Source organism: Vigna angularis, chromosome 2 (genome assembly GCF_016808095.1).
Source record: "Vigna angularis cultivar LongXiaoDou No.4 chromosome 2, ASM1680809v1, whole genome shotgun sequence".
In the NCBI taxonomy this organism is placed as follows: Eukaryota; Viridiplantae; Streptophyta; class Magnoliopsida; order Fabales; family Fabaceae; genus Vigna; species Vigna angularis.
This window is the reverse complement of record NC_068971.1, coordinates 16,524,974-16,540,000: the sequence shown is the minus strand read 5'-3', so window position 1 is coordinate 16,540,000 and position 15,027 is coordinate 16,524,974. Positions and strand designations below refer to the sequence as shown.

The 15,027-nt window shown below is 38.4% G+C and overlaps 1 protein-coding gene across 1 annotated transcript; it reads left to right on the top strand.

Moving 5' to 3' along the window:
- The first annotated feature begins 2,159 nt into the window (after positions 1-2,159).
- On the top strand, positions 2,160-14,629 carry LOC108329388 (LIMR family protein At5g01460). The gene is made up of 14 exons (XM_017563565.2): positions 2,160-2,819; positions 2,933-3,018; positions 4,196-4,311; positions 4,420-4,530; positions 12,053-12,151; positions 12,256-12,378; positions 12,560-12,622; positions 12,714-12,778; positions 12,877-12,986; positions 13,105-13,219; positions 13,313-13,378; positions 13,619-13,729; positions 13,965-14,031; positions 14,125-14,629. The coding sequence occupies exons 1-14, from the start codon at positions 2,470-2,472 to the stop codon at positions 14,170-14,172; spliced, it is 1,530 nt and encodes a 509-aa protein (XP_017419054.1). The 5' UTR covers positions 2,160-2,469; the 3' UTR covers positions 14,173-14,629.
- The last annotated feature ends 398 nt before the right edge of the window (positions 14,630-15,027 follow it).

Here is a 15,027-nt window from a genome sequence, read left to right as displayed (position 1 = left end):
CTCGTCATTCCTCTCAACCCTTTCTCTTTCATCTCTCTCACTGCAACCTTTTTTCGGTCATTGCTACTGTAGCCCCAATTGAAAAAATCAGAAACACTTGTCCTAACCCTAATCCACCTTCCTCACTTATCCAATTTGTTTCTCTCTCATCTTCGTTCTCTCTCTCACACACACACAACAACCCGCAATCCTCCAATTTGTTACTCTTGCTCTATTCGTTCATTTATTTTCCATTTTAATAACAAAATAATGAATGATGTTGATTTTTGATTGAAGGACTGTGTTATATATTTTCCCTTTTAATTATTATTAAATTTCGTTTTTAAATTTTAGAAACAAATTGGATAATTGAGGAAGGTGGATTAAGGTTAAGCGAGTGTTTCTGATTTTTTTTCCAGTTGGGACTATAGTAGGGATGATAGAGAAAATGTTGGAGTGAGAGAGATGAAAGAGAAAAGATTGAAAGGAACGAGGAAGGTGAGTAAGGGTTTGCGGGTTTCTTGATTTTTTTTTTTAATTTTGAGAATGAAATTTATTCAAATACCTTTGATCTTAAAACTTAGAATCCATAATATATGAGGGATCTTTTGTCTAAAATCCGATACTCATTACTAAAATGTACCAACTGAAAAAAGTGCTTTCACAAATTAACAAGAAGATGTCATGTATATATATATATAATCACATTTTCATATGCGATAGTAACATATAAATTTCTTTTTTAATCTAAATTAGTTTTACTAATTTTAATAAATTCATAGAAAATAATTTATATCAATTAAAAAATATATAATTTCATTATAAACTAATACAAAATCATACATAATTTTAAAAATAATTATAAATTAATTAAATATAACATATTAAACATTGGATATTGATATCCGAAATTGTCATCATCGAATCTCACATTCGATTCTTAGACATTCGAATTTTCATATCCGATAGGATATTAAGTTTATTTTTTTCAAAATCAGTTTTATTAATTTTAATAAATTCATAGAAATTAATTTATATTAATTAAAAATTATATAATTACCTTATAAACCATACAAAATCATACGTAATTCTAAAAATAATTAGAAACTAATAAAATAATTAAGTAAGTAATATAATTAAATTTTTTATATAAAATATTAAACATTTATTGGATTTCCACATCTGAAATGGTCATCATTGGATATCCACATCCGATTTTGGTACATTCGGATTCTTACGATCATTTTAAGTTTTTTTTTATTCAAAATTAGTTTTATTAATTTTAATACATTCATAAAAATTAATTTATATTAATTAGAAATTATATAATATATTATAAACCTATAAATAAAATTAAAAAAAAATTAAAATAATATAAGAAGTATTAAAAGAAATTTAAACTAATATAAGATGTATATAATGTAAACATACAAAATATGAATATAATGTAAGTCTTCTATCATATATCTAAATCTGAAGTTTCGTAAATCAAATACATACATCCGAGTCTGCCTGCATGGGCTCTCCACAGCTGATAAGTTCAGTTTCGGTTTTTCATTTCATGCATGCAAACAGATTAACGAAAATAAAATGTTTCTCCATTAATATTAATGTAACCAACAAGTCTAACTATACAGACAGATTAAAAAAAAATACTAACCTTCCTCTTTAGTAAGAACACAAAAAAGAATGAGCTAACACGAAACACCCTAAGTTCGTCATCACAAAACAAGTCAAGCTTCGTAGATGCACCATTCCAAACTGCAATCGAACAATCCCTCTCAAATATTTTTAAAGTAAAAAGTTCAAGAGCAAAAATATTATCAAAGAGCTGCAGTTCAAAGGTGCATGGGTGTATGTTTTCTTTATAAAAATAAAATGGGGTGCGGTGCAAGGATGCAGGGGTTCATGGATGAAGGAATACAGAGGTGTAGGAATGCATGTTAGGTGATTGGAAGAAAATGGAGGTAGAGTCTCTGGTGTGCACAGAAATTTTCAATAATAAAAAATTTTAACTTTTAAACTAGTTATTAATTAGAGACATTTTAGAAAATTGAAGATCCATAATGAAATGTTTGGAGGTGAAAGGTGAATCAGTTGAAAAGTTTTCTTGAGCCCTGATAAACAAATTGGGCCCATTGAGCCCATTACGAAACTCCACCTCACTATCCCAATTTCCAACCTTTCGCCTCCTGTTATGACTTGGAGTACAGCCTGGTTTGAATTTCGCTTACAACACCGAAATACCCCCACTTGAAATTACAAATATACCCCGAACAGTTCTCCCATAACCCATTGTCAACAACGGCACTAGGACATAACAGTAATTCCATCCCTCACATAAAAATTACCACCGCTAACCGTAGCAAACCACCACCGGAACGAAACCAAATTCCTCTCTGCTTTCTCTCTGTCTGTTTCTAAACGAGATCCGATCAACCCTAACCCTGGTTCCCAATTACTGATTCCTCTGATTTCGCCGTAGCGACGATGGGCGATTTCAACCTCGCCCTGGTGATCGTGGCGGTGGTGGTCTGCGTGATCGTGTTCCTCGTCAACGTGTACCTCTTGGTCAACTACCAGCATCCTGACGATGCCAACCAGGCCTACTTCCCCAAATTCGTCGTCGTTTTAGGCCTCTCTATCGCTGCCATCTCCATCCTCATGCTCCCCGCCGACGTGGCTAACCGCCATGCCTGCCGCCACGCGATCTACAACGGGGCGTGCAACCTCACCCTCCCCATGAAGGACCTCTGGCTCGCCGTTTACATCGTCGACGCTATCCTCGTCTTCTTCGTCATCCCATTCGCCATGTTCTACTACGAGGGCGACCTTGACAAGTACTTCTTTTTAGTTTTTTCTTTGTTCGGTTTTAAATTTGAATTGTTGTTAATTAAGTGTTTCGTGGATTTGAATGAAATGTTGTGTCGGGTGTTTTTTGCTTTGTGTGCAGGACTATGGGGAAGAGGATTAAGAGTGCGTTAATGTGGATGGTCACCACGGCTATAGTGTGCGCCCTCGTTCTGGGTATTTTATACGGTATGAATGATTAATGTGATGATGCTGTAAACACTTTGAGTCGCGTTATGTTATGTGACTCATACCTCTTATTACTTAGTCGTGTATCGTAGGACTGAGTAGTGCTTTGCGTTTTAGTTGAATGTGTTTTGTCAAGGACTAAGAATATTAGAAATGGGATTGGGGAATTGCGTGTATAGGGGTTATGGGTTGGGTGTTTTTTTTTATGGATATGTGGTTGTGCGGTTTCTTCAAATGAAAATGAAAGGAGAATTTCGTGTTATTGTGCATGTGGTTGCTGTCCTTCTTGGCGTTGGATGACAGGCGGGGAGGACTCTTGGATTATCCATGTTATGGGAAGTAAGGATCTTAGTGCGTTTGCGAGGTTCGATAGTGGGTGGGATTTTTTTGAAGGCTGTTTTCTTGTATAACAACTTACCTTGGAGAGATTTTTGTGTGGTTAAAGATATTGGTGGGTGAATAGAAGTAGAGAGAGGTGAAATTTAATCTGCATCATTTGCAGGGTTTTTATTGGAACTAAGGATGTGCTGCTTGGCAAAGCTTTGGGCTCTATACGTAATAAGTAATAAGTAATTTTTAAGAGATATGGATTAAATAAAAGGGAGGGGTTTGTTGTGGATTACTGATAACAAAAGGGAGAACTGAGATTGGGGTGGGTCGTTCCGGCAAGAATAATTCATGCTGCACTGCAAGCAAGAAGAGTGTAATAAAAGTTTATACGAATGAAATTGTGTCAAGGCATTATGGTTCACATTATTAGATGGGACAGGCAGGAACGAGTCACGGACTTGGTGCCAAAAGAAGAAAGCTACTGCAAATTTCAACCCATTAAACTGGTTTCATTTCCTTGACAATGTTGTCCATTTGGTGTAGGACTAAGAAACGGAAATCATTTTACACAAAATAAACAATTGGAATGTTTAAAATTATATTTATAGGTGTAAAAAGTATTGCATAATTCATAATCTTCCTTAAAAAGTTAAATTCATGATTAAGAATTTGCTCATTGCTGTTTCAAGAAGGATAGTCATCTTTATTTGTCATTTCAAATTCAATTTAATAAAGATATACTACATAAACCCATCTTAAATCTTGAGTTAATGTTTTAAATTTGATGTGGTTTAATCTGAGATTTAAACTGTTTGCTTATGCTTCTCTTCGATGATTGATCTATTAGGGCTGGTTGGTAAGGTGGACTTTACTGTTAGGCACCTCTCTTCATCGACAACTGCATTTCCTAGCACATGGACATTCAATAGTAATGAACAATGTATTGGAAATGGTGTCCATCAGGTCTTTTTCTGTACCAGTTTCTGTTTTTTAGCTGGTTTTGATGTTTTCAGTGGTAATATTTTTTCTGTTGCTCATACTGCATTTCCCTCGACATTGTCCTTAAACCAGTGCTCAGCTTACTCTGCCAGTCCTTCGTCAGAGAAAACATGGACCATGCGTAGTACCTTCCCAGAATATGTTGTTGCACTCGCTACTATTGTTGGATCCGTGCTTTTTGCTGTAAGCTCAATCTTCATTAAATTTAACTTTTCTTTTAAAATTCATGCTAAATATTTGGCTAGATTTTTAGGCTTGTTTGGCCAAAATTATTGTATTGGATAAAGGACTACTCTTGTGGTTATAGATTTTTCAGTGTGAGAGTGAATGAATTATAATATGGTATTACTCTATTCTCTTTCGAAATTGAGATTTTCTTAACACCCTAAAAATATAAAAAAAGTACTGAACAGAAGAAAGAAACTTTCTCTTAATGGATTTGTGGATGATAGGATATAAAGTAATAGGATATAATGGGTTTAGGAGAGAAGGAAGAGTTAATACAGAGTCAATATCCTAACTGTTTTAGCAGTTAGGAAAGGCGGGAAGGGAGGTCTTGTATAAATAGAGTTCTATTTATTGTTAAAAGGGAGTTTTTGTATTCTTTGTGTAAAGACAAGACTTTGGTCTGTGGAGGGAGGTCAGGCTCTTGATTAGTTTACCATACATGTACATTTGTTCTTTTGGGTTAATACAGAAGTTCTATTCTTTCCTTTGGTGTCTTACTATTGAGTGTTTGAGAGGGAGTGCCAGAAACCTAACAATTGGTCCGACCTGCCAGATCATCAAGGGAGCACTGCCGGATTTCTTAGGAGATGACGGCCGAATCAAAGCTTGCGGATCAAGAAGTGATCAAGAAAATGAGACAATTCCTTGGAGAGAAGGACCCGCGAACAGAAAATGAGCAGGACAAAACCAAAAATGAGCATGGCAGAATGGAGAAGAAATATGCAAGAAATGTGGCAGGAAACCAGAGAACTCTTGCGAGTTATTGGAGGAAGGGTGTGGAACCAGGAAAAAAGATTGGAAGGCAGTCCAGGGTTTGTAGATGAAGATCAACATTCTGTTAACGAGAATTAGAGAAGGAGAAGAGAGAGCACAGAGGAGGAACTGGATTAAGACTGAGGAGACGCCCAACCTAATTGGGTAAAAAGGGTAGACCTACCCACTTTCGAAGGGTTTGATCCTATGGGGTGGATTGCTAGGGCGAAGAAAGTTTTTGAGACCCAAGGGGTGATAGAGGAAGAAAAAGTGCGCCTGGCATACATTAGCATGGAGGGAAGTGCTAGGTATTGGGTTTGGGCCTGGAAGGCTAAAGCCAAGAATCCTTCTTGGGAAGGATTGAAGGAAGCTATGGTGGTGCGATTTGGAGGAAGGAATAGGGGTACAATCTTTGAAAGGTTGGCGGCCATTAAGCAGTCAGTGACTGCGGAAGAATACATCCAAGATCCAAACAGGAGAGGACTGCCAAATCCGAAAAGAAGAGGATTGCCGGATCCGAACGGGAAAGGACTGCCAGATCCGAACAAAAGAGGACTGCCGGATCCGAACGGGAGAGGACTGCCGGATCCGAACATGAGAGGACTGCCGGAACCGAACAGAAAAGGACAGTTGGATCCGAACGAGAGAGGACTGCTGGATCTGAACGGGAGAGGACCGCCGGATTCGAACGTGAGAGGACTGTCGGAACCGAACATGAGAGGACTGCCGGATTTGAATGAGAGAGGACTACCGGATCCGAACGGGAGAGGACCGCCAGAACCGAACGGGAGAGGACTACCGGAACCTAACAGGAGAGGACTACCGGAATCGAAAGGGAGAGGACTGCCAGATTCGAACGTGAGAGGACGGCCGGAACCGAACGTGAGACGACGGAAGGAACCAAACGGGAGAGGACCGCCAGATCTGAACGTGAGAGGACTGCCAGATCCAAACGGGAGAGGACTACCAGATATCCTTAGGAGAGGAGTTCTGGATCATTGGGAGAGATGCGTGATGGAATGAAAAATGAAGGCATTGGAGGGAAGGGTGGATAGAAGAATCAATGCCTGGGAGAGAAGGATGGATTTTGTGAAGAGGTGGGCCAGAAAACAAAAAGGGGGGCTTGCAATTCTTGATACACCTGTAGAAGGTAGAGAGTTGTTTGAAGCATTGAAAGACATCGAAGACCAGTTTCTCAGGACTTATGATTCTGGAAAAGATGTGACTAGAATGTTGGAAGCTAATAGAATCCAGGAAGAATGGAAGTCATTGGAGGAGGATTTGCCACCACCCAAGCCTCCAGACCTGAATTGGAGGGCAGTAGTCAGTGGGTTTCCTTCATATAATAACACGATGATGAAGAGGAGCCAAGAAATCAAGTTTCATGATTCCAACCTTGAGGACAAGGGTGTTCTGCAACAGGGTGTAATGATAGGATATAAAGTAATAGGATATCATGGGTTTAAGAGAGAAGGAAGAGTTAATACAAAGTCAATATCCTAACTGTTTTAGCAGTTAGGAAAGGCGGGAAGGAAGGTCTTGTATAAATAGAGTTCTATTCATTGTTAAAAGGGAGTTTTTGTATTCTTTGTGTAAAGACAGGACTTTGGCCTGTGGAGGGAGGTTAGGCTCTCAATTAGTTTACCATACATGTACATTTGTTCTTTTGGGTTAATACAAAAGTTCTATTCTTTCCTTTGGTGTCTTACTGTTGAGCATTTGAGAGGGAGTGAGATAGGTTTGATATACCCAGAAACCTAACAGTGGATTTATTTAAATACGCCTTCTATAAATAGTGGTTTTCATATTTGTTAGGATATTTATCCTATTTTATCATCATTATAGTGTGTCAAGGGTTACCCTATTTATCATGATTATATTATGTCTAGGATTATCCTATTTATCATGATTATATTGTGTCTAGGGTTACCCTATTTATCATGTATTTGTGTATCAATTTATTCTTATAAATAGAAGATTGTGAGAGGGATCAATCAAGCCCTCTAGAATTATTTTACAGTTTCAATCTTAAGTTGGTATCAGAGCGGGTCGATCCCGCTCTGGTTTCTGTCTCGTAATATATATTTGTCCGGCGCCACAGTTCTTTGTCGCCCGCCGCTGCCCGCCGCCGGCCACCGTCAACCGCCGGCCACCGTCAACCGTCGGCCACCGTCGGCCGTCGCCGGCCATCGTCCGGCCACCGTCTCCGGCCACCGTCTCCGGGCACCGTCCGGCCACCGCCCGCCATTGCCGGCCACCGTCGTCCATCACTGTCAAAGTTTCCTTCGTCTAAACCCTTAGGGTTTTCTTGTTCTTCCTTAGTACTATTCGTCTTCTTCAGAAATGGCGTCTGGCAGTACTCTTTCCTTCTCTAGAAGTCCATCAATTACCTCCGAGAAGCTAAATGGAAAAAATTATCTATCATGGTCTGCTGCCGTTGAAATGTGGTTCCTTGGCCAAGGGCATTATGACCACCTTGAGCGAGATGGAAGCCATGTGCCTACTGAAAAAGCTGATCAGTGGAAACAAGCAGATTTCCAGTTGTGTGCCCTGTTATGGCAATCAGTGGAACCCAAACTTTTTGTATCTTTGAGGGCTTTCAAAACTTGTCACTCCTTTTGGAAGAAAGCCCAAAGCATTTATGCCAACGATATTCAACGTCTCTATGACACTACGAATAAACTTGCATCTCTTAAAATGGCAGACCATGATATGGTGTCCTTCATGACTGAAGCCCAATCTGCTGTCGAAGAACTTAGGATGTTTTTGGAAGTAGATCCATTAGAGGATATAAAAAAGAAACTAGACAAATTCTACATGGTGTTGATCCTTCGTGCCCTACATCCCGATTTTGATCATCTCAGAGATCAACTTCTAACTAGTCATGAGGTCCCCTCTATGGAAACATTGACCACTCGCCTTCTGCGTGTCCCGGTATCTCAAACTCAAGAAGCGCATGAACTAGTGGAACCATCTGTCATGGTTGCCACACGAGGAAGAGGAGGACGTGGCACTAGAGGAGGAGGACGAGGAGGTCGGGGACGTACTCAATGCACATATTGTAAAAGGATGGGTCATACTCAAGAGAATTGCTACTCCTTACATGGTTTCCCTTCCAAAACCGCCAATATTTCGAAGACTGAAACTTCCACTTTGAAAACTGAAACCTCTACTTCTATGTTTTCTGAGGATGAATATCAAGAGTATTTAAGGTTAAAGTCTAACCGCTTGGCACAACCATCTCAATCTCCCAATACATCAACAGCCTGCGTTTCTCAATCTATGGAATGTCAAAATTCATGGGTAATTGACTCAGGTGCTTCTGATCACATTTCTGGTAATACCTCTTTGTTCTCATCTATTTCCTTTCGAGAAAAACCTCATTTCATAACCCTTGCAAATGGATCTAAAACTTCTTCCAAAGGAGTCGGTCATGTTTCTTTGTCTCCCTCCCTCAATCTCAACTCAGTCCTTTTTGTCCCTAATTGTCCTTTTAATTTAATTTCCTTAAGCCAGTTGACTAAAATGTTAAATTGTTCAATAACCTTTGATCATAAATCTTTTGTTATACAGGAGCGTGGTTCGGGGAGACAGATTGGAGAAGGATATGAAGCTGGCGGATTATACCATTTTGGATCTCGTCCAAGGGTGTCTTGTGTTGCTGCTCTTAATCCTAAAGTGCTACATGATCGACTTGGCCATCCTCATTTGTCCAAATTAAAAAAGATGTGTCCTGAACTTAGTGGTCTCCAAACCTTAGAATGTGAGTCATGTCAATTAGGAAAACATGTTAGATCTTCCTTTCCTAAAAGGTCTCAATCAATATGTAATTCTAGTTTTTCCATCATCCATTCTGATATATGGGGACCTAGTCGTATCTCCTCCTTTGGTTATAGATATTTTGTTACCTTTATTGATGAATATTCAAGATGTACTTGGGTTTATCTTATGAAAAATCGTTCTGAATTGTTAGCTATCTTTACATCCTTTTTGAATGAAATCAAGAATCAATTTGGTCAAGTAATCAAAATATTAAGAAGTGATAATGCCAAAGAGTATTTTTCATCCTCCTTTTCTACCATCTTGAGTTCCCATGGTATCTTACATCAGTCTACTTGTCCTCATACACCACAGCAAAATGGTATAGCAGAACGAAAAAATAGACACTTGGTTGAAACTGCTCGTACCCTTTTGCTTGGTGCCCATATTCCTGTCCATCACTGGGGGGATGCCATCTTAACTGCATGTTATCTTATTAATAGGATGCCCTCCTCCTCTCTTGATAATAAAGTCCCTTTCTCCATTTTGTTTCCTAATGATCCTCTCTTTCATACATCTCCCCGAGTGTTTGGCTGTGTATGTTTTGTTCATGACATGTCTCCAGGTCTAGACAAACTCTCCGCTCGCGCTCTCAAATGTGTCTTCTTAGGCTATTCTCGACTTCAAAAAGGATATCGGTGTTACTCTCCTGAAACTAAGAAGTATTACATGTCTGCCAATGTCACATTCTTTGAACAGACTCCTTACTTCTCTCCATCTGTTCAGGATGTTTCTATCCTCCAGCAGGTCCTTCCTATTCCAATGGTTGAGTCAAATAGCTCCACTGTCTCTGTCATTCCCAGTCATGATCACAATCCTTCTACACCTGTTTCTCCACATACTGAGATCATCCCACACAGGGCCCCAATGGATAGTCCACCTCCCCAAGACAATGGTGAATCTCCTACTTCAGATTCTTCTCCCTCGTCACCTCCTCCCACGCCTCCTGGTGCAAATGATTCAGCATGGCCTATTGCCCTCAGAAAAGGTACTCGTTCCACTCGGAACCCTCATCCCATTTATAATTTTCTAAGCTATCATCGATTGTCGCCCTCCTATTTTTCTCTTTTATCCTCAGTGTCCTCTGTTGTTATACCCAAGAATGTGAAAGAAGCACTTGATCATCCTGGATGGCGACAAGCTATGATTGCAGAAATGCAGGCTCTTGACCACAGTAATACTTGGGAGCTGGTGCCCCTTCCCCCAGGAAAAAAGGCGGTTGGTTGTCGATGGGTGTATGCAGTTAAAGTTGGCCCTGATGGTGAAATTGATCGGCTCAAAGCTCGGCTTGTTGCAAAAGGTTACACTCAGGTTTATGGTCTTGATTATTGTGACACTTTCTCTCCTGTAGCCAAGATGACTACTATTCGTCTCTTCTTTGCCATGGCAGCCATTCGTCACTGGCCACTTCATCAATTGGATATCAAGAATGCCTTCCTACATGGTGATCTTGAGGAAGAAGTTTATATGGAGCAACCTCCAGGGTTTGTTGCTCAGGGGGAGTCTGGTATGGTATGCAAATTGCATCGATCTCTATATGGCCTCAAGCAATCCCCACGTGCTTGGTTTGGAAAGTTTAGCTCCATTGTTCAAAAATTTGGGCTAAAACGCAGTGAAGCAGACCATTCAGTTTTTTATTGTCATTCTTCTCTCGGGAAATGTGTTTACTTAATAGTATATGTTGATGATATTGTCATTACAGGAAATGATGCTGTTGGAATATCTCAACTAAAAGAGTACTTGTGTAGACATTTTCAAACCAAGGATCTTGGAAGTCTCAAATATTTCTTAGGCATTGAAGTAGCGCAATCAAAAGATGGAGTTGTAATCTCCCAAAGGAAGTATGCTCTTGATATATTACAAGAAACATGCATGATTGATTGTAGACCGGTAGACAGTCCCATGGACCCAAACCAGAAATTAAGGACAGAAGAAGGTGAATTATTCTCTGATCCAGAGAGGTATAGGAGGCTGGTTGGCAAACTGATTTATCTCACTATTACAAGGCCAGATCTATCCTTTGCAGTTGGAGTGGTTAGTCAGTTCATGCAGGCTCCATGTATTGACCATTGGAATGCTCTCATTCGCATTCTAAGATATGTAAAGAAGGCTCCCGGGCAAGGATTGTTATATGAAGATAAAGGAAGCATTCATGTCTCTGGGTATTGTGATGCAGATTGGGCAGGTTCACCTATTGATAGACGGTCTACAACAGGATATTGTGTTTTTCTGGGAGGAAACATTATTTCATGGAAAAGTAAGAAACAAAATGTAGTAGCTCGATCAACCGCGGAAGCCGAGTATAGGGCAATGGCATCACTAACATGTGAACTTATATGGGTGAAACAATTCCTTCAAGAGGTTAAATTTTGTGACATCCATACTATGAAGATGTATTGCGACAATCAAGCTGCTCTCCACATTGCATCAAATCCAGTGTTTCACGAGAGGACTAAACATATAGAAATTGATTGTCATTTTGTTCGTGAAAAGTTGTTGACCAAAGAAATATGTACTGAGTTTATTGGGTCAAACGATCAACTCGCAGATGTATTGACCAAGTCATTAAGGGGTCCTCGGATTGAGTTTATTTGTTCCAAGCTTGGTACATACAATTTGTATGCTCCAGCTTGAGGGGGAGTGTTAGGATATTTATCCTATTTTATCATCATTATAGTGTGTCAAGGGTTACCCTATTTATCATGATTATATTATGTCTAGGATTACCCTATTTATCATGATTATATTGTGTCTAGGGTTACCCTATTTATCATGTATTTGTGTATCAATTTATTCTTATAAATAGAAGATTGTGAGAGGGATCAATAAGCCCTCTAGAATTATTTTACAGTTTCAATCTTAAGTATATTCATGATATTTGACCACTGTTCTCTATTCAATCCAGATATTTGGCGGTGTTGGTATTGCATGTCTTCCATTAGGACTTATATTTTCATTTATTCGGCGTCCAAAGGCTGTTATCACTCGCTCACAGTATATCAAGGTGCTGTATATTGTTACTGAAAAAAATGTAATTCGTTAGCTTTTTTTTTTGTTTACCTGATATGCTATACTATATTCATGGTGTTGTTGGTTTGGTTACTGCAGGAAGCCACTGAACTAGGTAAAAAAGCAAAAGATTTAAAGAAAGCAGCCGAGGCTCTCCGTCAGGAAGAAAAGGGTGGTTCAAAGGGTAGAAAGTTTCGTAAAAATGTGAAGGCAGTCGAGAAGGTAAACAAATATTGATCATTTATCAGTTTTATTTACTTTATTCTTTAAGTATTTTTGTGGAGACAATTGTTAGCTTGGGCTTTCCATATGAAATTTGATGCTGGCACCATATACTTTACAGTTGTTGAAGCATTTTGTGAAATTAAAGTGATTTACGTATAAATCTCACATAATTCTGCAGGAGGTTTTTCAATTAGAAGAAGACGTAAAGCTTCTTGAAGAGATGTATCCTCAAGGGGAAAAGGTCCATGATCAAATTTCTATTTTTTTTTTTTAATTTTCAGGTATAATCAATGTGTAATTTTTTCCCTCTGACCAAGCCTGCATGAATATAGGCTGAGACAACATGGGCACTAACGATTCTTGGTTATCTGGCAAAACTTGTTTTTGGAATTTTAGGGTAAGCTATAAACTGTGTGGTTGCAGTATGATCCTTCTGAACTGTTGAACAATTTTAACAAGTGTTATGTTTCTTATCTATTTGAAAACTGTTAACAGGTTGATTGTTTCCGTTGTGTGGATCATTCATATTATTATCTATCTATTAATTGATCCACCACTTTCTCCTTTCCTGAATCAAGTTTTCATCAAGCTAGACGATGTATGGGGTACGTTGGAAACGTCTGATTATTTTCTTTCTTTTAGTTATTATGTATACTAGAATAAATACATTATAATATTTATTCAGTTAATCTAGATGATATATGTAATTTGTTATTTCATCAGGTCTTCTCGGCACTGCTGCATTTGCATTTTTCTGCTTCTACCTTCTCCTTGCTGTGATTACTGGTGCCATGGTGCTTGGACTGAGACTAGTTTTTATTACTATACATCCCATGAAGTAATTTAAGTGCTATAGATTTATATTTCATTCTCCATTTTGGTAGTTTGGCATCCCTATTTGTATCTGACAATATGATCTTATATCTGGCAGGTGGGGAGCAACTCTTATGAACTCTTTTCTGTTTAATGTGGGCCTTATTCTTCTTTCTTCCATTAGGTAAGTATAGTCTCTGCTGTACATTCCTAATGGGGTGGTATGTGTATTGAAGTTAAAGCTTCTAGCTTCTCTACCTGAGTGTCATAAAGTTTATGATATTTTTTTTGTTTTTCTCTTACATAATGTAAGAAGAGTTGCACAAGTAGTGTTGCATGTAAAGTTTAAGGCACTTGTTATATGCTGTCATGATCATGGCATGCTGTACACCCTCGCTGAAAGTTGTATTATTTTACCTTGTAGTGTGATCCAGTTCTGCTCCACAGCCTTTGCCTACTATGCTCAAGCAACTGCAGCCCAGGAAATCTTTGGCCACACTTTGGAGTCTCTTCGAGGAATTAAATATTTATACAAGTGAGTCAATCTGAATTTCTTCTGCCTCTACTTGCCTGCCTTCGCGTGGGGCAAAAAATGGTTACTTCTTTCTGCTAACTTGTCAATCTAGAGTACACTATGCGCTTATTGTTCCAATTTTGACCTACTATATATTTTGAATTTAGATAAGAGTTTGTGAACATTGAATATGGCTATAATGTGGTAGTAATAATACAATTTAATTGAGTTTGACTGACTGGTTATTCCATTACAGGTACAATGTGTTCCAAATTGCGTTTGTTGCTTTAGCTGGATTGACCTTTGTGTATTACGCTGCGTTTGTAAGTTTACCTTTGCAAAGTTAGTTCCAACTGTTTAAACGTTTGTTAATATTTTACTGATACTAAAAGTTTTTTTTAACACGAAAATACCAGGGATGGAGAAGAAAAAAACCTAGTGGGAGGTTCCAATTATCTACATAAGGGAGGGCATGGCACAGCCTCTGGTGAAGCACTTTCTGGAGTGAGCCATCGGAGGTTCCTTGCTTCAAACCCTTCAAGTGGTTTTTATATTTGGATGTGTTTTTGCCTAGTTTTGTTTGATGTTGAAAAATCTATAGAGCAAACTAATCTTCATCTGAGTAGAACAATTTGATGCGGTGGAATCGTTAGTTGGGTGCTACAGCTTCAATTTTGGCCATTGCTGCTTCTGTCGCCATTGTATGTATTATTCCTTTGTTTGATTGTCACATTCCACTCTCATTGTGTAATTAAGCGTATTATTACGTGTGTGAAGAGTACCGGATTCCTACAAAATACTGAGGTAACACAACCCTTGCCAAAGAGAAATTGTACGAGCAGGGTTTTTTTTTTTTTTTAATGTTCATACATGTTCTTGTACTTCATCCTTTGTATAATAGATTTTCTAGTTCGGCTTTCAGATTGTGTATTTCCGTTTTGAATTGGTTGTTGATTATGTGGAAAGCTAGAAAGTAGCTGTGTATACTTTCTCTTCTCTCTAGTATAGCTATAAGCTATATTTTAACTACGTTTGTTCAACAAAAACAATATTAATTGCATTTAATAAATAGTGTGTACAGTACTGTAAGAAACACGGCTCAATTCTATTAATAATGAAACTATTCAAATAATTAGAAGAAAATAAATAAGGAAATGTTCCACTGTTTTGCTTACAATGTTGTAAATCACTCAAAATTCCCTTTAACCGTAATGGATATTGTTCCCCATCCTCTTACAGTTATCGTGAAGGCTTAGATACTTCTAATAAAACTATTAAAAATACTTCTAAAAATCTTTTCGTAAGGGATCCATTAAGTT